General features: G+C 42.4%; 3 protein-coding genes across 10 annotated transcripts; 1 reads left to right on the top strand and 2 right to left on the bottom strand.

Annotated features, from left to right (window-relative positions):
* Nucleotides 1–2,656: 2,656 nt before the first annotated feature.
* On the bottom strand, nucleotides 2,657–8,690 carry LOC110532663 (chromobox protein homolog 5). Of its 2 annotated transcripts, none has more exons than XM_021616751.2 (5): nucleotides 8,335–8,690; nucleotides 7,529–7,730; nucleotides 6,088–6,319; nucleotides 5,504–5,604; nucleotides 2,657–5,233 (listed from the first exon to the last, which is right to left on the bottom strand). In XM_021616751.2, the coding sequence occupies exons 2-5, from the start codon at nucleotides 7,669–7,671 to the stop codon at nucleotides 5,092–5,094; spliced, it is 618 nt and encodes a 205-aa protein (XP_021472426.1). In that variant the 5' UTR covers nucleotides 7,672–7,730; nucleotides 8,335–8,690; the 3' UTR covers nucleotides 2,657–5,091. The 2 variants fall into 2 exon arrangements, with proteins under 2 accessions (XP_021472426.1, XP_021472427.1); XM_021616752.2 differs by having other exon boundaries at nucleotides 4,785–5,233; nucleotides 7,529–7,691; nucleotides 8,335–8,682.
* Nucleotides 8,691–8,817: 127 nt separating this feature from the next.
* LOC110532662 (heterogeneous nuclear ribonucleoprotein A1) lies at nucleotides 8,818–13,765 on the top strand. 5 transcript variants are annotated; one of them, XR_005053320.1, is made up of 11 exons: nucleotides 8,818–8,974; nucleotides 9,490–9,606; nucleotides 9,761–10,118; nucleotides 10,207–10,302; nucleotides 10,392–10,445; nucleotides 10,567–10,656; nucleotides 10,907–11,110; nucleotides 11,490–11,690; nucleotides 11,880–11,967; nucleotides 13,477–13,546; nucleotides 13,651–13,765. XR_005053320.1 is itself a non-coding variant. In XM_036988679.1 (10 exons), the coding sequence occupies exons 1-9, from the start codon at nucleotides 8,963–8,965 to the stop codon at nucleotides 11,954–11,956; spliced, it is 1,155 nt and encodes a 384-aa protein (XP_036844574.1). In that variant the 5' UTR covers nucleotides 8,818–8,962; the 3' UTR covers nucleotides 11,957–11,967; nucleotides 12,229–12,528. The 5 variants fall into 5 exon arrangements, 4 of the variants coding, with proteins under 4 accessions (XP_036844574.1, XP_036844573.1, XP_021472425.2 ...); XM_036988679.1 differs by lacking the exons at nucleotides 13,477–13,546; nucleotides 13,651–13,765 and adding an exon at nucleotides 12,229–12,528 and having other exon boundaries at nucleotides 10,207–10,290; nucleotides 10,907–11,068; XM_036988678.1 differs by lacking the exons at nucleotides 13,477–13,546; nucleotides 13,651–13,765 and adding an exon at nucleotides 12,229–12,528 and having other exon boundaries at nucleotides 10,207–10,290.
* On the bottom strand, nucleotides 13,253–20,902 carry LOC110532661 (transcription factor NF-E2 45 kDa subunit). 3 transcript variants are annotated; one of them, XM_021616748.2, is made up of 4 exons: nucleotides 20,658–20,902; nucleotides 18,467–18,545; nucleotides 18,083–18,220; nucleotides 13,253–16,851 (listed from the first exon to the last, which is right to left on the bottom strand). In XM_021616748.2, the coding sequence occupies exons 2-4, from the start codon at nucleotides 18,512–18,514 to the stop codon at nucleotides 15,541–15,543; spliced, it is 1,497 nt and encodes a 498-aa protein (XP_021472423.2). In that variant the 5' UTR covers nucleotides 18,515–18,545; nucleotides 20,658–20,902; the 3' UTR covers nucleotides 13,253–15,540. The 3 variants fall into 3 exon arrangements, with proteins under 3 accessions (XP_021472423.2, XP_021472424.2, XP_036844569.1); XM_021616749.2 differs by lacking the exon at nucleotides 20,658–20,902 and adding an exon at nucleotides 18,798–20,554; XM_036988674.1 differs by lacking the exon at nucleotides 20,658–20,902 and adding an exon at nucleotides 18,767–18,785.
* Nucleotides 20,903–23,338: the final 2,436 nt, after the last annotated feature.

Genomic DNA, 23,338 nt, shown 5'->3' with positions numbered 1-23,338 from the left:
GAATGCAGCACAGGCATCTGCAGCGAAGCAGTTGAAGAGGCATGCTGACCTTTATGACAGAAGAGTCAGAGGAGCACCAGTGGAGATTGGGGATCGAGTATTGCTGGCTAACAAGGGGGAGCGGGGAAAGCGGAAGCTCGCTGACCGTTGGGAGGATACTGTCTACCTTGTCACTGGATTGAATGCTGTCAGTCACACTTTTAAGATTCAGAACAGCTCCACTGGACGGGAGAAGACGGTACATCGCAACCTGATAATGCCAGTCAACTTTCTTCCTCTTCCCCATGCTGCTGTTGAGGAGAGAACAGACATGTTTGGATTAACAGAATCTGAGGACATGAATGACAGCCTTGTGGTCTCAGCTGCCATGGACACTGCAGTGGATGATGGTGCTGAGTACAGAACCAGAGTGTGGGTGTCAGAGTTGTCTTCTGAAGGAACAGGTGACACAAGCCTGGAGGGTGATGTGCGATCCTTGGATGCTCAGGATATTTCACCTTTGGATTCCGTGGATGATATACTGCAGCTGGAAGGTCTGCCTCGATCAGAGAGTCTTCAAGAATCTGACGAGACTGTAACAGTGTAGTGAGTGAGCTAATTGACCAGTCTGCTTACGATATCCGTACTGACCTACCAAACACGGACCATTCCTTACCTGATCAGTTACGTACTGATTGTGTTGACGGACACACTATTGCAACAGTACACAACACTGTTACCCCTTATGCAGTTGAAGGTAGTCGGGGTCATATTAGGTCAAGGGCAGGAAGGCTATTTAAACCAGTGTCAAGACTGATTGAGATTATGAATCAGCAGAAAGTTAGCTCTTGAAGGTTAAATATGTGAATAGAGGGTCAATGGTATTGACATCTTTTATTTGTTTTGCTTTTACATCATTGTGACCATGATTAGAGGTTGCAGGCTGGTAATGTGACGGATATGATAGTCTCTTATGGTGGTTTATTTTATTACTTGGATGTTTTAAAGTCACCGAGTGTACTTAACATGTGACAGGCATGTTTACCTATGAGGGCTAAGGGGTTTGATCAACTGCTTTTCACTCTAATTCTCAAGGAGAATAGTCTAATGACTGGAATATTTAGTGACTGATTTAAAGCAGGGTCTGCATCCTTGATATACACAGCTTTACCTTTTAGTTCTCTCTATTAGGTAGTATATATATTTTTTTATATATTTCTTCTCTGGATTATTCTGTACATATGTTGAGTGTCTCTGTATCTGGTATGTTTGCACAGTGCCGTTTTGTATTTTGTTATTTTTCTTGGCAAGTGGAATTCAGTAGGGGGGAGTGTAACAGGGTTATATTGGTGATTCCCCTTGCCACTTTATTGTTAAGCCAATGGGTTTTTGGTTTGAGTTTGTTTTGCCTTCACCTACTCAACATGGCATCTTATTGGCTGGTTTGCGTAGCTTGCTTACGAGGGGGGATGTTGCAGTTAGAATCGTCCCAGTGAACAAGCACCAAACCAGCGGTAAATTGTTGGTTGCAAAGCACTGTACATCAAAAGTTATTTTTACACTCTCAAGTGATGATTTAAATGTACAATTTATATAAAATTGTTTGTAAATGTTATTCGAACATCACACATAAGATGCAGCGGGTTTTTGGAGAATATTTGTTGTGCATTTTGTTGTGGAGAATTCACGCCAGTATTAGCTAGCAACTTACTGTGTCTGGTGGGGGGGTTCATATATTTTGTACAGTGCGTGAGTGCAGAGTTGGATGGTGAGACGTGCAATTTTGTGTCGTTCTTATCAGGTACATTGTTAAATATATTATATTGTAATTGTATTATTTTGGTAACTGTCCCAGTGAACAAGCACCAAACCAGCGTGCGTGAGTGCAGAGTTGGATGGTGAGACGTGCATTGCATGACGTGCAATTTTGTCGTTATCAGAATAAAGCTACATGACTGGTGCTACATGTTGGAGTTCCGTGTCGATGACTGATTGTACACAACGCAAGACGAGTACTGTTACACCAGGCACATCAGTGTGTCAAGAACCACAACACTGCTGGGTTTTTCCATGCTCAACAGTTTCCGGTGTGTATCAAAAATGGTCCATCACACAAAGGACATCCAGCCAACTTGACACAACTGTAGAAAGCATTGGAGTCAACACGACCAGCATCCCTGTGGAAAAGTTCCAATACCTTGTAAAGTACATACCACAAAGATTTGCAGCTGTTCTGAGGGCAAAAGGGGGATGGAACTCAATTACGAAGGTGTTCCTAATGTTTGAACATTGTGTAAAGCTGCCTCATATTGCCCAGGTGGAAGAGAATAGTCAATTTAATGAATTCATGTAAAGAGCGTAAAGTTGCATGAAAGGAATACTTCCTCCCATCTGTCGCCCACATGGTACTGTTCAATTAAAATTTGTTTTTGAAAAGTCAGACTACACATTCGTCAACCAACTATTCACAGCATATCAATTATTGCATTCTTATAAATTAAGATCCACCAAGTGCTCTCGAATGTGAGCTATGAGATTTATGGGCAAAACAGTAATGAGTCGATCCATTTCTGGTTAAAAATCTCCTGACATGTCCATAGTAACATGCCAAGTGGCTCCATCTGCTGGTATAATATGATTAGTGCAGTTACTCAGCTAGTAGAAACATCACCAGGCCTTTAAAATGTTGGAAACAGTTTACTACAATTTAATACAAGACAAAACAAATTTGCAGAGCATTAAAAATGGTAAAATACAAATGCTGCACATTTAAAAACACAATAAAAAAAAATGTATGCCTTCAAATGAAATCTTTGAAAGTAAAGGAGTGGTGTGAGAAAATAAAAGTTAACAGGTTTTTATTCAAGGACACACAAAAAAAAATATCTAATGACATGAAACATGTACAACCCTGTTACACGTGTCCAGAATAGGGATGTTTCTCAACGGAAGGATGTCATTTACAAAAAACTGTTGTTTCTATGACTACAGTGGCTAGACAACTCAGAATTCACAAAAAAAACAAAGAATTCACTGCAAGAGAGGGGAACAAATCGAGTACGAGTAAATCTAGAGAACAGCCGATGAACAGGACTCTGTCCATCAACTCAGCAATATATTGGCTACACCAAATGAACTGGGATATTTGCCTCTTGAGGGACTACATGACCTTCCAGTTTGTCACTACATATGTGGATGTTGATATGGGAAACAAGGTGTAAGGGGTCAAATCTTCCTACAACTCCTTTAAATCAACTTAATGATAGCAAGTGGAAAAAATACACTTAACATTTAATCCAAAGTACTGACATGATCTTAAAATGTTAGACTAAAGCAACAAGTATCCCATGAAATAACACTGTCTGCCTTGTTCCAGTCTCCCATACAGCGCACTGACAAGAGCACTTTCGCTGAGACATTTAGCCACAGGGTGGTGTACCTTGATCAAATCCATGCTGGTTTTGTTTCACATTACTGCAGAGCATGTGGATTGTCCAACCTCTCATCATAGGAATGGTTACAGTTCAGCATTACTGTGATAATGTTGTGTATATACACTCAACAATCAAGTGGTCATTCACATTTGCAAACAATGGCTTGAAACACCGGGCACAACTTTTGAAGTGACCCTTCTGTTCATCTGTAGCAGGCATAAAATAATGGCCTGAAACTAGAGCCCCGACATACTGGTCTTGACCAGAGGAAGAAACTGACAGGGGGAGGTTTTCTGCACGGTTCAACCAATCCAATAAATGTGGAGGTGGAGTTAAGATTGAGTGTCACCAGTCAGATCATGGGACCTTTCCATGAAAACTGATACATCCAATTGTTAGGGCACTCAGCAGAGGCTAGTTCATCTGTAATATTTTCTTACTTGTGCTTGATGTGAGGACACTGATTAAAAGGTAATCAAAATAATCCAATTCCAAGTTGGGAATAAGCAGCTACTCTAAAATATATTCATGATCTCAGCAATGGAATCAAAGCTACATAGTTGACAGGGCATAGCTACAGAAAATAAAACATTGGGACAAAAGAGCTAAAATATTAACATGACGATGATTAAAACAAAACGTACAATCCAGCCACACTACTAGCAAATTTGAGAGAAAAACCATGGAAGGAGTTTTACATAAAGGGGCCATATTTACCTTAGAACATCAAAGTTGAACTAAAACTACTGAAGAAAAAGTCTAGAAGATGTTTTCTGACCAAGGTGGCCCAATAGGGGGAAATCGGATAATACAATTCTATTGTTTCTACTGCATAACTAACTAAGGTTTAAGACTTGCAAGGCTGTTGGCTTCCCAGTGTCAAACATGGCCGTTGCCCACATTCAACGTTTCCACAGATTGTCTGATCGAGGATCAGTTGCCCTGTTAAATCAATTAATATATGGACCAGATACTGGATCAGCAGTCAGACACTGAATACAGGTCCCTGGACCATGCTATGATAGACTGCCCATTTTAACGTCTCAGTGAAGACAACTACCTTCAAGTCACCTTAATATGGCTGCCTGTACCTAGACAGGGTACCACAGAATCTACGGTCTTCCTGACAATTATATGCCGTAAAAATCAAAAAAAAATACTGCACAAAAAGTACAAAGTGAGAGAATAAAGCATGAGGTTGAAAAACAAAACAAAAAAACAAGCCCTTCCCAGTAGCGAGCGCACCACAATCTTCCTGCATCCTTCTCAGTTTCTATGTAAAATGGCAAGGTTGAACTGTTAGTTATTCAGGGATATTAGCCTGTACATTGGGGCATGGAGGGAGGTATCATGAGAAAGTGGGCAGTGTTCTCCATCGTTGGTTTGTGTGGTTTTTGTTATGTCATTACCAATGGGGTGGGGGTTGTCAGTCGGTACCAAATCCCTCCCCAACCCTCTATTTTGCCCTAACCCTTCAATGTTTGCAGATCAATACGGTGGAATATTTACCACCACTGATTATACCTATGCAGACTATTCAAACAAGTTAACATCAAAGGGTTAAGGCCAAGGGGGAGGAATAGGGTGTGATTTGGTGCTGGCTATACGAGTCTCCAGGATGTCCCTGCAGAGTCGGGGGCAAGAGGTCAGTGACCGTTCCCGTGGCAAGACATCCCGCTCACATGCTTACAGCACCCTTCTCTTTCTTGTCCCCATCTTCGTGCCAGGTGAGGCGCTCCTCATAGAAGGCTATGACGATCTGCGGGCACTTGTGATTGGCCTCCTTGGCTAGCACCAGATCTGCCTCGTCAGAGTCCTTCCTGTAGAGTAAGGAAATAATAAATATAACATCCTTATTTACAAACCTGCTGCCATGGTGATTTAAAGCCAAGATTTGGTAGTATACGGCTTAGTCGACAACTCAATTTGTCACAAAACTCAATCAGGACAAAACGTTAGTAGAACTAAACTATTATCTTCAACACAGTAGAGCAACCACTACAGTTAACCAGTTTGTAAACAAATTCTTATGGTGTTGTAATCTAACAAAAGACAACAAGGTCAACAATGTCTAAGTACTCAACACTCACCACTTCATGAGGAACATGAGATCTCCACAGGAGTCTGTGGCTCCAATAATCTTCTCCGGTACCAGACCCCTCTCAAAGCCTCTCGCAATCAGGACATCATCCTGGAGAAAAGACGAGTAATACCTTTATGTTGTACAATACAAGTGTAACTTTGGCACTGCTGCGGGGGGGGCTGGTTAAGCACAGAAACTGAGTGAACAGTTTAATTTCACAAAGCCTTTGTCATTCCAGTGAAAGTCGATCAAGAGGGTGTTGATTACCATTTCACTTTAAAGTGAGTTCTTTGCAAATGAGAAGTTCACCAGGAAGATCAAGCCGCTGTTCTAGCCTACAATAACAACGCTGCAGCACCACTGAAGAGGTTGTTAAGTGTCAGCCCACCTATCAGTAGGCTGCAAATGCTGGAGGTAACAAATTGCAATGAAAGTCACCCCCTTTCAGTAATCGAGGATTGGTTTCGTAGACTTGCACCTGGCAGTCAATTCACCTAGATCTTGTCGAGTGTAAACGATCTAGCCTGGTATATAAACCAATTTTGGGGTAAAAGGGTTTATCTACACCAATTAATGAGGTAGGTTACACACCTCTTTTTTCCGCTTGGGCTTGTTGCTGCTCCCCTCCTCATCGTCATCATCATCAGAGTTCCTCCTCTTGCTGCTGCCTTCCTTGCTACGGCCTGATGATCCCGCGCTGGACTTGGATCCTCCACTGCTGGGGGTTGCACCACTACTGCTAGGCTTCTTGTAGGTCTTCATGAACCCAGCAATGAGCTCAGGGCAGCCAAGATTCTTCTCTGGCTCCCATGTGTTGTGCTTTCTGCAATGAACCATGCATTGTAAAAGCAAGCTTGACATTTGACCGGAGGTATATACACTAGTGTCCCAACAGTTTAAACAATTCAGTGTGAACAAAAAAAACTAAAGCATGTTGAAAAGAATGGCCCTATTTTTTAAATAAAGATCTGAGAACTAACAATTACCAAAATAAAGACAATCAGGGAGAATCTAAAAATTATGCATTCGGTAGTATTTTTGTCATGGCATGGAGTCACTCAGCATAAGCCATGGCAAAATGTATAGAATTGCAGTTAAAACATTTTTTTTTTTTAAAACTACATCGTCTCTGCAGCCATAAGGAGGGCCTCAAATGTTAGGTCGGCAGCTGAGCTAATGGCCACGAAGCCCACTACCTAAGCCACATTATGGAAGGAAGAGGGGGGGGAAACTACATTGGTCATTTTACGAGTCTCCAAAGAATGTTTACCCCTCCATGTGTAGGAGTCAGAGTTGAACATTAGACACAGTAGCTGACTAAACTCAACTGTGACGTGTCTGATTAACTCCACCAACGAGTTAAACAGACCAGGTGTTGAGGAATTCAGCTCAGAATAACTTAATTTGACCAAGGGCAATTTTTTTTAAGTATCATGAAACGTGTACCTTGTACCAATGTTTGTCTTCTGTAGTTGCATGCTTTTGTTTGCTGAAGTCCACCATTTTTCATGAAACGTTCATCAAATACAACCACTGTTTACTCACTGCTATTGCTCTAGGATGGTAACGCTATGAAAATGTGCATGTGCCAATTGAATTTCAACAAGGAAACGGTCAGTGTTTGTATTTGATTACATATTATTTTAAAAGTATGGTTTTCAGCTAACAAAGGCGCACAACTACAGAGAACAAACATAGGTACATGGTAGGCATTTCATAATTAAAAATTGTTGGAAGTATTGACCTTGGGTGAATCGATGTAGTCTGGGCTGAATTCCACAGAGCCTGGTCTCTGCTCAACTCTGTTGGTGGAGTTTATCAGAATTTTCCTTCACCATGGAGTTTAGTCAGCAAAACACGCTGGTAACATTTTAGACTCTCGTTTTGAAACATACTGGAAGGCACGACATATTTTTGTTTTATTTGGATGGCTAAAGTTTGAAATGAGCTAGCTACTGCTACAGGAAGCATATTCATATTGAAAACATGTCAAAGTAACATTGCATCACAATCACATGAGGAACAGACTTACTCTGAATAACCTTTCCACTTCAGGAAGAATTCAACTCGGCCCTTCACCGTCCTCCTGTCCAGCACCTTCTCCACAATGAATTCTTCCTCTTCTGAAGATGAGCCTGAGGCACCATCATCATTTTCACGAGTCTTCTTTCCCATGGCTAGCTAGGTTACAGTACCTAGGGTGAGTTAAGTGGCACGTCTCAACTTTTGAGAACCTAGCAAACGTCGAAACAAGTTTAGAAACGTGTGCAATAAAGTTACACACACACTGGTCTGCTGTCCATAGCAAGCTAACTACGCACACTATAAAGTCATCAAAATTATAAAGCCGATAAACTAGTTAACTTGTCGGGGGTCATCTAGGTTAAACCCTGGCTTAAATTAATTATTCCTCAACCATGTCCCGACAGCTGATTGTCCGTTTAAAAGGAATCACTTGAATTATAAAGTACGCTAGGTTAACGTTTGCTCAGTCAGCCAATACTGTTAAATTAGCCGGCATGCGTATATTTGACTTATTTGATAAAACACATAAATTTCCTCTCAATAGGGGTAAAATAAGTACTTAGTTAGCAAATTGCGGTTTTAATTCATTGCAGTTTGTTAGAAAACGATGCACAGGGACATTCAAATCTAAGTAGTCGAAAGCGTGTAGCTACACAAACGTTAGCTAACATGTTTGTCCCAACCAGCTAGCTAACCGTTCACTACCAACGTAGCTAGATAATGTTAGCTAACTAAGCAATTTTGCAAACGTTATCCTCAAGACTTTCTGCTTTTTTTTAACTAGCCAAGAAAAAGCTTCATGTTTTTACTCACTTTTGTAATTCGGATGAATTTATTGGAAACTCAAATTGCTTTCTTCCACCACACGGTTAGCTTCAGCAGTTGGCTGGATGCTTTTTCTGGGCTTTTTGTTCCCCCTCCCCACACGACTAGCTTGCGCGCCAAAAGCACAATAGCAGACCGTGCACGCCCACGAAAAGGACGGCGTCAAACTAAATAACTGTGATTTAATAAGTAAATGTTATGGCTAGAGATATCCACTAAAGAAATATGCAGACATTTCAGGATCATTTGGCAAGCTTTCTCAAATACTATATTACGTTTATTTATACAGACTTGCCAGAACATCAAATTCAATTCCATTGAAGTGACGTATTTTGACGTACACATTAAAACAATATAAAACGTAAACTCACGCCCACCCCCGGCTGGTGTCGTTTTATTATTGGATATTGCTGATAACTGACTGTGAAGTACCCAATCTGAGTAGCAGCGGAAGAGGAACGATATAATTCAGCGGGAACAGCTAACCAATTGCTGAATCCAAGAGGCGTATCCGTCCCTATTTATTATACTATTTTCTTTCCAGGCACGGTCGTCTCTCTGTCGCAGAATTTCTGTCCTCGAATAAGGAACAAGGGATCGGAAACTACCAGCCACAATGTCGAAGGAGGTAAGTTTTTTTAAAATGAATATCTACCTACAATGTTGTGATATATACGTTTAGTGTATTACTATATCGTGCACGTTGACCAATCTAGTCAAAATGGCTTTCCCTTCACGAGCGTCTATTGCAGCTATAATTGTGGGGATGCCGCCATCTTAGCTGCAGGCCTCATGGCGTTGATTGTTCTTGCGTTTTGTTTAGCCATTTGAAGCGGACGTTACATGTATCCTTTGTTTTACACTACACTTTTGCTATAATATTAATCGATAGTTTGTTCACATTTACCGGTTTAAAAAAATATTTTGTTTGGTGTACACTTGCCGAATGTACAATATGGAGTCGCAGTCGACCCCCACCACCCGTGGTCAAGGCCTTTCTTTTACATATGCTGACGGCATCATATGTTATTGTTCGATCTCCACAACTTGTTTCGGGTAACTTCAGGAATATGTCAAAATGATTGGCCTAGCTCGCTCTCATTTGCTTCTTTCGCTCTAAATGCATTCTCCCTTTATGTCCAGGCCCCACGTGAACCCGAACAGCTCCGCAAGCTGTTCATCGGAGGTCTGAGCTTCGAAACCACGGATGAGAGTTTGCGAGCACACTTCGAACAATGGGGATCTCTTACAGATTGTGTGGTGAGTGTTTGTGTACACATTGAAACCTTTATACCTAGTTGGCTGCACTATTACGGAAAGGGTTTCCATTGTCAGTCAGGGTTTGATTGGTTAACTTACATTGAACATCGGTGTAAGTTAAATATTTTTGCATTACTCTCTATATTACCAACAGGTAATGAGAGATCCAGCCAACAAGCGCTCCAGGGGGTTTGGATTTGTCACCTATGCTGGTGTGAATGAGGTTGACGCTGCCATGGAAGCACGTCCCCACAAGGTTGATGGTAGGCTCGTAGAGCCGAAGAGGGCGGTGTCCAGAGAGGACTCCAGCCGACCAGGTGCTCATGTCACAGTGAAAAAAATATTTGTTGGGGGTATCAAGGAAGACACAGAAGACTCCCACCTGCGAGACTACTTTGAGCAATTTGGCAAGATTGAAGTAATTGACATTATGACTGACCGCAACAGTGGCAAGAAGAGGGGCTTTGCCTTTGTCACGTTTGATGACCATGATGCAGTGGACAGGATTGTTAGTAAGTAGTGGTCTGAATGTCTTTCTTTATAATTAAAATCACTGGCCTTTTGTGTTCTGCTGTAATTTTAAGTCTCTTCTATCCCCAGTTCAGAAGTACCACACACTGAACGGTCACAATTGCGAAGTGAGGAAAGCCTTGTCCAGACAGGAGATGCAGACTACAGGAATGGGTATGAGGGGTGGTAAGTCCATGACTTCTTCATGGCAAGTGGTTTAATCTTTAATTATTTGAGGTTGGTCTGGTACTAATGGTTTATAATTTTCTTCCCAGGCCGTGGTGGTGGTGGCGGCGGTGGCAACTATGGCAGAGGTGGGGGATACGGAGGTAATGACTTTGGCTGTGATGGATACTTCAGTGGCCGGGGTATGTGGTGGTCCTGAACCACTCAATATCTCTGCTTGAACCTGTGTACTTAACCACTTGTGATTGTTTCAATATACTTTAGGTGATGCTGACTCGTCTGTTTCAGGAGGCAGAGGGGGTGGATATGGAGGTGGCGATGGTGGTTACAACAATGGTTATGGGGGAGGAGATGGTAAGATTTGATTTCTCTGTAGGACAAATGACAGCAGGAAGAGCTATACCATGAGACTCACAGCAACAGACTGGTCCATTTACATTTTAGTCATTTGGCAGATGTTCTTATCCACAGGGACTTACAGTAAAGTGCATACATTTCTCTCACATGCCCCCAGTGAAATCAAACCCACAGGGTTCCATGTATATCTATAGTGTGTACGCTTGTTGCTGGGAGTGTATTTAGACTAGAACCTTACTTTCTATAGGTGGCTATGGAGGAGGACCTGGTGGTTATGGTGGTGGTGGTAACCGTGGCTACGGTGGAGGACAAGGAGGTTATGGCGGAGGACAGGGTGGGGGCTACGGTGGCGGAAATGGTTATAACGACTACAACAATGGCAATGGCAACGGCGGGAACTTTGGCGGCGGTAAGTCCATGGCTTCACCACAAGAGGCAGCACCAGTTGCTGGTAAGTGGATGGCTTCATAGGCTGTGATCAAATTCTCACACTACATTCTGTTTGGTTAAAGTATTGATCTACCTATACTTCCCTTCTAAGTGGCATGTAGTAAGCATAAAATGTTACCATATTGAACCTGAGATTTCGCATACAAAACCTTAGAGGCGTAGGCAGGTAGCCTAGCGGTTAAGAGCGTTGGGCCAGAAACCGAAATGGTCTACTAAATAAGAAGTAGTATGAGAACTCGGTCATAGCTGACTTGATGAAAGTGATGCATGAAATACACTATCCGAGCTGTACACAAATGATTGGGAATATCCTTGAGCCTGTGTAAAATGGCCAGACTAATCTTCACTGAGTAATGAAACTTTTTTTAAATTGTGTGCAGGTAACTTCGGCGGCGGTGGTGGTGGCGGCGGCAATGGTGGCGGAAATGGCTACAATGACTTTGGCAGCTACAACAACCAGGCTTCCAACTACGGCCCGATGAAGGGTAACAACTTTGGTGGCAGCGGTGGGGGTGGTGGCAGCGGCGGTGGTGGCAGTGGCGGGGGTAGCGGCGGTGGCAGGAACAGTGGCCCATATGGTGGTAGGTGGCACACGTCAGGCTATCAACTGCTCAGCCAGTGCTAAGCAACCAGTAAACATGTGTTGGTTTGGCACTAACGGTTAGTTTGTCAAAGCATTTGACTGTAAATTAACACCTTAGTTTGTACTTTATGAGTTTCTGGAGGCTCTTTCTGATTCAACCTTTGACCTTTTGTATGTTTCTTTTCAGGTGGTTATGGAGGTAGCTCAGGTGGGGGTGGCGGCGGTGGCGGATATGGTGGGGGCTCCGGTGGACGACGGTTCTAAATGTTCAGAAGGTATGTTCTTAAATGTGACTGTTTGAAACATAACGTGTGTAGATGAGACTTACGCATATTCTAGACTTTGTTAAATATGTAGTGTTCTGAAACTAGGGGATCCATTCTTTTACACTTTGATACATAGAGTCCTTGTAGTTGTGTTTTTAGCTCTTGAGCCTAGTGTTAAGAATGCTGGCTCTGGATCTCATGTAGTAGGTTCTGGTCATTCCATCAGTCAGTACACAGTTTAACTTGATGTTGTTCCATATTGTTCAACAGGACTCAGTACTTAGGAGAGGAGAGCGAGACAAGTGACAGGGCAGCTGCAGGTTTACAACCTAGATCTGCTCAGCCAAACAGATGTGGCAGGTTACATCTGCTACAAGAAGAGATGTGTACAATAGAGAAATCATGGAGGGGCTTCATTCGTTTTTCTGTGTTGTCAAACAGGATTATTTGATGTTTCTGGAAAGCAAGCATTCCAATGAGGTTTTATGTAGTTTTTCTTTGAGTCGTTTTTATTTTTGTGTAACTGCAACCAATCAAGTTGAAATAAACCACCTTTCAGTTTTTTTTAAACTGTCGTTCAGTCTTGTTAGTGTCTTTTAGGGGAATGAGGGGGAGGGTGTTTTCTGGTTTGGGTGTTTAATGCATTAGAACAAATACAGGTCCACACGACTGATGGATTAGGTCAATGACTCTTGAAGAAAAGTACCACTTGTCAATGGCGACTTGCCTAGCCCCATGTTTTATTTATTTCTTGCGTGGGACGTCCTTAGTCTCTTCCAATGCGCATACTACAGAATGTAGGAAATAACATGTATCCAGCACATCACTCAAAGGAAGGTTTGACAAAGTGATACCATAGCTTTGAAGTCATTGCTGAACACGGTCCCAATGGAGTAAGTTATGGTAGTATAATACTCAGTCAACAGTTCATGATCTCTTTGAGAACTGCACCGGAGATTTGAGTTGGCTGGCTAGATCACTCGCCTGTCATACAGCACACCTGCCAGCAAAGGCTAGCTTACATGATGCAGTCTTGAGGCTAGCCAGCCATGGAAGCCAGCTGAGCTGAGGGCGAGTCATAGTAAACAGCCCATCGCCTGACAGGAGCAGTGTGAAGCAGGGGAGAGTGAGTAGCAAGAAGGCATGAGACTAGCAGGCAGCCGCTACCAAATGGCTTAAATGCTGTCTGTGGGTAAGGAGACTTTTCCAACTACTGTTAGTTTAAATTACATGTTCTGTAGTTAGTACGCGCAAACTCTTGTAGTTAATGTAGACATGAATAGTATAGCGTTCATGACCATGTACAGTTTATTTGGATGTGCAGAGATGTTTTAGTACAAATCACTGCCCCCTGTTCATCTGGTAATACAAGGGGCATTGACCTTTGGCGCTAATCGTAAAGATATGCTACAATCCTTGTAATGCATGCTTATGTTGGCAGTCAAACTATGAAATGGTAAGACTAACACCTTTCAATGTTGTATTGTCTCAGTCTACTTTTCTTCTGATATTTCCTAGGAAACTAACTCTGCTCTGAAGGACTGCTACTGAAAGCATGATGACGTTGCACACCGTAACATTGCACAAGGTAAGTGACCGTTTAATAACGGTTGGAAATATTCACCATTTTTATTGTGGGGGAATATCTGAAGCCTCATCTCTAAGGCTGTTGTGATTTGTCTTCTGTTTTAGGGTGCCTGGAGAAATGCAATGGTCGTTTTTTTTTTTGTTACTGCTGTGCAGGATTTAACTTGTTTTTTTTACCCACGTCTGTTTATCAATAAAATATTTTTACATAAATATCTTCTATTTTGGTCTGTCATTTGCTAAATACTATGCTTAAACAGCTGCATAGTTGGTAAACAATTTTCATCCTCTAATACAATTCATGCAGGGACATAATATAATTTCCCCAAATGTATGTCTTGATTGCATGACCAGGAAGTTTGCACACCACTTGAGTTTTTCAACCTTGTTACAGCCTGAACTTTCATGGAATGAATTGCAACTTCGTCACTGTCCTACACCAATACCCCATGTCAGTGGAATTGTTTTTTGAAATGTGTAAAGATGTCGACCACTAATGTGGAGTGACTATTTTGCAGAGTAAATTTGCTTAGGTAGTTGCATGGACTCAGTGCCGTAAGTATGATTTGAATGGCTACCTCATCTCTGTACCCCACACATACAATTAATTATCTTTGAGGTTGAGCAGTGCATTTCTAACATCAAGACCAGGGAGTTATTGAATGTCACTTTGCACATGGTGACATTACTAATTACACTAAAGATACAGGTGTCCTTCAAAACGCTGCTGCTGGAGATGGTGGCCAATGGTGACTTTAAAACTGTTTAATGGCTGATGGGAGGACACTGAAGCTGGATCAACATTGATACTCCACAATGCTAACCTAAATGAGTGAAAAGGAAGCCTGTACAGAACAAATATTCCAACCATGCATCCGGTTTGCAAGATATTACTATGCCCTGAATAGTGTTATGCTTGGGGCAAATTCGACACATTAAGTACGGTTGTGGCTGCATCATGTTATGGGTGTTCTTATCCGCAAGGGCAACTTTTTTTTTTTTTTTTCCTTCTCTTTAGTTCAATGGAATTGAGCACAGGCAAAAGCCTAAAGGAAATCTGGTTCAGTCTGCTTTCCATCAGACCCTAAGAGGCAAAATCACCTTTCAACAGGACAATAACCTGAAACACAGCCAAATATACACAAGTTGCTTACCAAGACTACATTGAATGTGGGTGGCCTAGTTTTGACTTAGATCAGCTTTTGATTTGGGTGTGAATACTTCAATAAATATGGAATACGTCAAGGGGTATAAATACTTTCTGAAGGCACTGGTCTTACAACATTGAATAAAATGTATCCAGAACAAGCATAGCCATATGACTTCACTTGTAACTAACTATTGACTCGCTTGTACATGAGCACAGTATCTAAACTTTTAGCTGCCATATACTTTCAACATGTTGGTCCCATGTTTCATGAGCTGAAATAAGATGCACAAAAATTATTTCTCATTTTGTGCACATTTGTTTATATCCCTGTTAGTGAGCATTACTCTTTGCCAAGATAATCCTTCCAACTCAGGTGTGGCATATCAAGAAGCTGATTAAACAGCTCAGTAGTACGCCCAACCTGCCTCGCAACCGCAGACAACGTGTGTGGGTGAGTGGTTTGCTGATGTCAACAGAGTGCACCATAGTGGGGTTATGGTATGGGCAGGCAGAAGCTACAGACAATGAACACAATTGCATTTGGCAATGGCAGTTTGAATGCACAGTGATACTGTGGTGAGATCCTGAGGCCCATTAAAAAAAATGTTTATAAAGGTATGTGACCTACAGATGCATATCTCTATTCCCAGTCGTGAAATCCTTAGATTAGGGCCTAATTGATCTATTTTAATTAACTTATGAACTGTAACTTAGTGAAACTCTTTGAAATTGTTTTTATATTTTTTTTCAGTATACTTATTGGCTCTTACTGTACTGTAGTATCAACATTTCATAATGGTATAGAAACAGTGAGGCAGTATACAATGCCTGTCCAATAGATTTCATCATTCTCCATCCAACACGTCAGTACGTGGCACCAGGTACACGTTCCCATCAGCGGTCTGCTGTAGAGAGTAGTCCTCTATAGAGTAGGGATGTCCATCCTCATCCCGGAGCTGAGAGAACACTTCCGCATACAAGTCTGTGAGGCGGTGTTTAACAATAGCCAGGTTGTGTTGGAACTCCATTCTCTCTCTGGCCAGGTGATCCCTCTGAGCCTGCAGTTGACCCAGCTCTCCCTCCAGGTAAACTATATTCTCCAGCTTCCTCTTCCTGCAGTTCTGAGCCGCCACCTTGTTCTTCCCCCGCCGGCGGATGTCTCTGACGAGGGCGAGCTGGGAGTCCGTGAGCGTGTACTTGGTCAGGAGCTCGTTGAAGTCGTCCACAGGTAGGTTGATGATCTTCCCCAGAGGGAAAGGGATCTTGAGGGCGTGAGCTCTGCGTTCGTCCCGGCTCAGAGGGACAGGAGGAGGGTTGCCTCTGGGTTTTACATAAAACGCCTGAGAAGAGCTCCCTATGCTGACAGAGCTGTTAAGGTGCAAGTCATTCAATGCACCCGGTAAACCCTGTTGATGTTTCATTGACATGGGAGGCAGGAAGTGAGGCTGTGGTTGCATTTGGGATGGTTGTGTTACAGGGAAGTAAGAGGGGTGCGGCCCTGAGTAGGGGTAGGACTGAGTAGGATGCTGCTGATAATCCAAGGAGTACAGGAGGCTAGCTCTCCTCTCTTGCTCACCCATACTCTCCATCCCCCTGTGACTATAGTTCAGACCAACCTCTGTGCTTGAACAAGCAGGTATGCCGGTCATGACATCATCCGGTGAGGCCAGCGGTGGGCTAGACCCCAGCGATAGGCCTGAGTCAGACTCCAGATCATCCACAGTGCATGGTTGGTGTTTGCCCTGCCTGTGATCAGTCCCTAGCATGTGTCGACTCGAACCTTGAGAGAGGCCAGCATTGTCTTTTCCAACAGACCCCTCACCACTGACACTCATCAGACTCATTTGTTCTAGAAAATTCATCTGCGGTGGTGGCAGAGGGTTCAGAACTCTGGGATTCAGCTGGGCTCCAGAATGAGTTCCAGAATGTCTGTACAGTGCCTCAGTTAATTCACTGGTAGCCTGATGCTGGCAGGCTGGCATTACATCAGAGTAGGTTCCCTCATATGCAACATCACGGTTTGTCTCACCACAACAGGGGAGAGACTGTGTATGAGAGTGCGACTGAGCTATGCTATAACTTCCCAGAGATCTAGGTGGCTCTGTGGGATGGTACTGAATACTTTCATATGGGCCATCATGGGGGACCTCAAACTCCTAAAATGAAAAACAAAGTAAGAATCATTAGTTGATGCTTTCTCTTTTCATTAGTTTATCATTACTATGTTACTTTATGTATAAAACAAAATAATTCTACATGTTTATCCCTGAGATTTAAATTGCTATGTGTATTTGTGAACATGCAAAATATAATTTCATAGGAGAAGAATAAATCATCTATGGGGAATGAGTGTAAGAAATTAAACTCTAAAGCTGTGTGTGTGTGGGTTGGGGGAGCTGGCTATCTTACCTATAAGTCACCTGCTGCCCATAGCACACAGTTCACCCCCGCCTTGGTATGCACCCATAGCACACAGTTCACCCCCACCTTGGTATGCACCCATAGCACACAGTTCACCCCCGCCTTGGTATGCACCCATAGCACACAGTTCACCCCCGCCTTGGTATGCACCCATAGCACACAGTTCACCCCCACCTTGGTATGCACCCATAGCACACAGTTCACCCCCACCTTGGTATGCACCCATAGCACACAGTTCACCCCCACCTTGGTATGCACCCATAGCATACAGTTCACCCTCACCTTGGTATGCACACAGTTCACCCCCACCTTGGTATGCACCCATAGCACACAGTTCACCCCCACCTTGGTATACACCCATAGCACACAGTTCACCCCCACCTTGGTATACACCCATAGCACACAGGTCACCCCCACCTTGGTATACACCCATAGCTCATGCTGCCCATGCAAGTCTCTCTTAGGTGTGTTATCAAGTTTCATGTGGAAACAGGTGGTCATTGTGCTGTGCAAGGGGCTGCTTGCGATGTACCGTGCTATGCGATGTGCTGTGCTTGCCCCCACTCCCTGTCTCTTCATCTTGCCATACCTCAATTGGCCCATTGTCGAGTGTGTGTTATTTTTAAGTGGGAATACACAGCATTTCCTTAGATTAAATGTGTATACATAAACTTGACACTACTGTGGTTGGTTTGCAAGATTGTGTCATTTTCTCTTTTCTGTCTGTCTGTTTGTGGTTGCCTAATTCACTGCCATGGGAGTGTTTTGCTAAGAGAGGCCAACAGTATGAAATTGCATCTCACACAGTAAGGATATCATTAAAAACAATAGCTATAGTTTTCCATATCGCTATGGCTACATGACCAGCTGATGTAGGCAGAAGAGAGAGGCTTTCAATCAAACGCAAATCACATTTGAGCTATATGATTACATAATTATCAGGCTATTGAATACTCATCCTCCTACCTGAAGATCTGTGATGGCCATCAGTTCCTGCCAGGCCAGGTCCATCTCTGGGTCGTGGGGGGCTCCACGTGACCGGGCTCCAGGGGCATGGGTGGGCATCGACACCCCCCCACACAGCCTGCCCGGATTCGCCAAGCCCTAGAGAATGAATTGGTAAATGTTGTAAATCTTAGATATCTTTGAGTTATGGCATTTTATGCTTTATTTACAACCCTATTTTGACGGTATTTACACTTACAACATGAAAAATGTAATGATACTTCTTTAAATAGTTGAACACAAAACTAAACCCTTTTTCACAGGAAAGAATCCGATGCCCAGCAAATACACAACCACCACACAACGTTGTCTCAACGGTCTATTTAATTACATGATGTCACCCACCTCACTTTGTCTCCCCAGTGGGAGTATATAGTTGGCTGCTGCACACATTCAGGACAGGCTGTGGTTGCAGGGAACCCTCCTGGAACAGACCGGCAGAAACAATTATTATTCGCTTTTTTCATTTTTATTTAGCCATCAGAATAAACTGATTACATGCTGAACTCGTCTCTATTGATTCAATACATAGATGCTAACACACAAAGGAAAAACACTAGACGTCTCATCTAAGAAAAACACTACATGTTACAATCCTTGAAGATAACCTGGTGTATTCATCACCTCCGTAAACTGAACACACACCTCATTTCATACCCCAGAAAGATGCACATACCATAAAGGTAGACCCACTAGAGATGGCTACATGTACTAGATGTGTGTTTGGGTGATGTTCTGTGTTAAACTGTTTGGGACATGCGACGACCAGGCACACAGAGTTCCGTTGGGCTGGATCCCTCCTATCAGCTGAGCTGTGGTGCTACTATGTCAGTCACTGATAAGACAATCTGCTGGGAGACAGCACAGCGCTCCCTCTGCAGCAGTAAACAGGGGCTGGGGCCTATGCAGTCAGGCCTATGCTTCTTAGTGTAAATTGAAAGTCAGGGAGGGCTTAATAAATGGTTTAACCTTTAAAAATGGTTTAACCTTTAAAATGCTTTATAAGACGTAATGTATTTTATCCCTCTGTAGACGCTCTGGATCAGTAATGATGATAGTGGACATACATCTGGGACATTCCCATTAATAAGTGCTCATTTGAGAGTAGCAGACAGTATATTGTCCTGGTTTTTATAGTCATTGTACCACACATGAATTTCATATTTAGTTTTATGTATTGTTGCTGGCACTATAGATACTGACTAAGATACTTTGGATGATGAGAGGCAACAGGCAAAAACTAAGTTATGCATCTTCCAGCATTTACTGGCATTCCTCACTGGCTTTGTTTGGAACTCAACGTCATTCAAGCAACTTATTTATACTCAGGAACAGAGCAGGAATCCTCTGCAACAGCACAATGATGACCATTCCATCTTCCATTACCACAATTGTTTATTTTTTTTATTCTCATCTCCCCGGCAACACAAAATATTTTCAAGCAATCTGTATATTCCAAGTTTTCCTGATTTAAAGATCTTAGTGATAAAGTATGTAATTTACAACATAGGATACATTGCTGCTTCAGAGGAGAAAACTTGATTCATTACTTTGGCTCACACATTCGCATGTCACTCTCACACAGCTAGGAGGTGATGGCTCTCACCTGAACACTATTGCAAAAATGTGACATTATCCCAGTAAATACCGTCACCTAATTCATCAAACCACTACATGGTCATCCATCTTTGTATTTGTACTCTGTGATCTGTAGCTACAGGTTCCCATGCATAGCATAAACAACATAGATGGGCTTGTAACTCATATCCTGCCATAACCACTGTTATGTTTGTGGTGAAGGCTGTTTCCTCTAGTACTGAGGGGGCAGATAAAGTCGCCTGGCCTGGCTATCAACCAGGTCTTACAGATCTTACATCAGGTGTTGCATTAACACAAAAAATAGCTCAGAGTGAGAAGGTGGTGGGCTATACATGAATATCACAATCCTACTACTCAGCTTACATTTTTTTACTCACGATACTAGGCGCAAGGGCAGCAATGCTAACCCAGACAGAGTACTATGGGCAAGAGAAAAGGACGCATTGTGTAGTTCTGAAGAGTAATATCTTAGAAATGGTCAGTAGGTAGCCATGACACTAATTCCTGAAGAGGACAAATAAGACTTGAATAGTAACAGTGAATAGGTCATTTACTAACTGGAGATAAATTAATGGCTAAATAAGTTATCTGGCCTAAATACTTTCTACTCAATATATAGGCTACTAGGATGACAGTTTGATTATAAATATATGCTTCTTCTTCATATTGGGCATTTGCATAATATTTTTAATATATGCTTGTGACTATTTTTGAATTTAGTGGCAAGTGATTGTCAGTTGTATGTTGTCAATGGGATTATGTTTGTTGAATAACCAGCTATGAATTGCTTCTAATATTTTTGAGAACCTGTTTTGCACAGTGATGACAAGGTAATAAAAAGGAAAACAGGGTATGAAAAAGGAAAAACAGGGTATGTGTAAAACATGAAAGAAGTAGCATTATCTGGCAATGAAAAAAAGCTGGAGAAAGAACATACCTGAGCAACATGTCTCTGAGTCTTCAACACGTGTTCGGGAGACAAAACTCTTCAGAATGACACAGTAGAAACATAATAATCCAGGTAGAGATGAATAAAATGACTTTATATTCACTTTTGTGAGGACGAAGGTGAACGTGTCCACTTTTAACCAACCATTATAGGGAGTGCATGTGGTTTCACTCTTTCTATCTATCTTTCTCTCTCTCTCTCACTCTCTCTCTTTCTGTGTTTCTCTCTCTGCCAATCTCTAGCTCTCTGCTCTGCTACATAGACAGTCCCCAGCAGAAAAGGGGTGTCTCTGCCTCCGATGTAAGCAACTTTCCTGTAAAGCAACCACACCACAGTTTTTAGCTTCTATCATTAATAAAACACTTGCACTCTGACAACAACAAACAATCCCTTTTTCCCCACAAGACAAAACCACAGACCAAGGACACGGCATACCCCCAAACAACCCCTTGTTACCTTTTAAAACAAAGACAAATTAGTCTTAGCTAGGATGAATATATGTTTAATCTACATGTTGCCTACATTCTCAGATTAATGAACCATTATTACTCGTAGACATGATACAACATGATGCACAAATCCTTATTCAAATCTAGCTGATCGCGAATCAGCGAGTCCGCTTCGTATGAAAGGCCTATAAGAAAGCTTCCCTCAGAAGTCCTCTGAAAGGAGAGGTTTGTGGAGTGTGATCTGGAGCACCTGGAGTTAAACCACCCTGGTATTGATTGCTGTTAGAGAGGGTCCTGTGCAAGTGGGGGACGGGGGTGAGTTGCAGACAGGCTGGATTGAGACTTAGTTTAGTAGGGATGGAATGTACACCTCCACCAGGTAAGAAAGGCTACATTGTTCTTCTATCTGGCAGAGCAACCACTGAGGGAGAGAGAGGAGCAGGGGTAGAATAGAGAGGAGCGTGACTTACAAAACTCTCCCCAACACTGCCCCAATCTAACACACTCTGTATTTATAAAGGCAAGCCTAACCTGTCTAATGAGTAACACTAGCATGGTGGACATTTTACTAGACTTATCTATACACATACAGGAATTGTTAATTGGTAATAAGCCAATTTAACTCTTCTCGATTATTTGATGAGCTTGGTGGAGTAGTTTTACTTCTGTGCAGTATTGTACATATAGCGGTCGTCCAAAGTGCTGGTGTGGTATTCTCATGTTCCAAATCTGGATGCATAGTAACGACATGCAACATGAATGTTTTTCCAAAAAACAACATGAAAGGAGAATTCTACAAAATCGATTTATAAAGGTGGGGTTCATATTTCCAAAACGTTGAATAAAGAAACAAGAAACCAGTCATATTTGTAAATCACAAGGAACATACACTGAAAGTACAAAATATTAGGAACACCTAGCTATGATTCCTTATTGATGTCACTTCATAAATCGACTTCAATTAGTGTGTAGATGAAGGGGAGGAGACAGGTTAAAGAAGGATGTTTAAGGCTTGAGACACTTGAGACATGGATTGTGTATGTGTGCCATTCATAGGGTGAATGGGCAAGACAAAAGATTGAAGTGCCTTTGAACGAGGGTATGGTAGTAGGTGCCAGGCGCACCAGTTTGAATTTGTTAAGAACTGCAACCCTGCTGGGTTTTTCCCACTCAACAGTTTTCCATGTGTATCAAGAATGGTCCACCACCCAAAGGACATCCAGCAACATTGACACAACTGTGGGAAGCATTGATGTCAACATGGGCCTTGTGGAATGCTTTCGACGCCTTGTAGAGTCCATGCCCCAACGAAGTGAGACTGTTCTGAGGGCAACACAAAATTATGAAGGTGTTCCTAATGTTTTGTACACTCAGTGTACTTCTAATAGTACACATAAAAGAACATGGCAGAAGTTTTAAAAAGTCATATTATCAAGTCAGATCCCAGCTCCAAGCCACAGATTATGATGATGTTTTTGTGTCATTGTTCTAAAAAAATGTAACGAGTAGGTGGCTGACAGAGTCAAGAGAGGTGGGTGTCTACCAGGAATCAGAGAGAGAAGGGACTTCCCAACTTCTCAGCTTCCTAGCACCCAGCCCCCTACTCACCCACCTCCTAAGAATTCCAAAGACTAGGCTGTTATTACCCAGACCACAATGGTTTTCACCCTAATTGCAGTTCCTAGCTCAACGCCCTCTCTTTGTGGTGGTGTTTGTTTGCAGCAATTGGTCTTTGACATCTTGGGTAAGTACTTTTCAATTTGTTCTGCTTTAAAGTGTCTCTTGATTTTGATACGATTTCTTGTCCATTCCCATGATTTGTATAACATCTCTGAGTATAATCCCCCAAACTCACTATTTATGTATTCCTTTGTCCCTGTCCCCTTGGCCCCCCGAGGCACGGCTTGTTCACCCCGCTATCATCCAGAAGTCGAGGTCAGTACAGGTGCATCAAAGCTGGGACAGAGACTGAAAAACAGATTATATCTTAAGGCCATCAGACTGTTAAATAGTCACCACTAGCTAACCACCACCCAGTAGCCTGCCCTGAACTTAGCCACTGTCACTAGTCAGCTACCGCCCGGTTACACCACCATGCACCTTAGAGGCTGCTGCCATATGTACATAGTCATAGAACACTGGTCACTTTAATAGTGTTTACATACTGTTTAACTGACTTCATATTTATATACTGTATTCTAGTCAAGGCCAACCTATTCA

This window comes from Oncorhynchus mykiss, chromosome 9 (assembly GCF_013265735.2).
Source record: "Oncorhynchus mykiss isolate Arlee chromosome 9, USDA_OmykA_1.1, whole genome shotgun sequence".
In the NCBI taxonomy this organism is placed as follows: Eukaryota; Metazoa; Chordata; class Actinopteri; order Salmoniformes; family Salmonidae; genus Oncorhynchus; species Oncorhynchus mykiss.
Note: the sequence above shows the minus strand (reverse complement) of the source record. Positions and strands in the feature narration are given on the sequence as shown.

What these genes read in the sequence shown, in the direction of transcription:
- LOC110532663 (XM_021616751.2), bottom strand. Translation starts at nt 7,671, where the DNA reads ATGGGAAAGAAGACTCGTGAAAATGATGATGGTGCCTCAGGCTCATCT. An exon ending in AAGTGGAAAGGTTATTCAGA is followed by an intron (nt 6,320 to 7,528) that starts GTAAGTCTGTTC and finishes GGTTCATTGCAG; the next exon opens with AAAGCACAACACATGGGAGC. An exon ending in AGCCCAAGCGGAAAAAAGAG is followed by an intron (nt 5,605 to 6,087) that starts GTGTGTAACCTA and finishes TCTTTTCTCCAG; the next exon opens with GATGATGTCCTGATTGCGAG.
- LOC110532662 (XM_036988677.1), top strand. An exon ending in AGGAATGGGTATGAGGGGTG is followed by an intron (nt 10,303 to 10,391) that starts GTAAGTCCATGA and finishes TTTTCTTCCCAG; the next exon opens with GCCGTGGTGGTGGTGGCGGC. An exon ending in AGAGGCAGCACCAGTTGCTG is followed by an intron (nt 11,111 to 11,489) that starts GTAAGTGGATGG and finishes AATTGTGTGCAG; the next exon opens with GTAACTTCGGCGGCGGTGGT.
- LOC110532661 (XM_021616748.2), bottom strand. Translation starts at nt 18,514, where the DNA reads ATGTGTGCAGCAGCCAACTATATACTCCCACTGGGGAGACAAAGTGAG. An exon ending in CACTGGGGAGACAAAGTGAG is followed by an intron (nt 18,221 to 18,466) that starts GTGGGTGACATC and finishes TTCATTCTCTAG; the next exon opens with GGCTTGGCGAATCCGGGCAG. An exon ending in TGGCCATCACAGATCTTCAG is followed by an intron (nt 16,852 to 18,082) that starts GTAGGAGGATGA and finishes TTTTCATTTTAG; the next exon opens with GAGTTTGAGGTCCCCCATGA.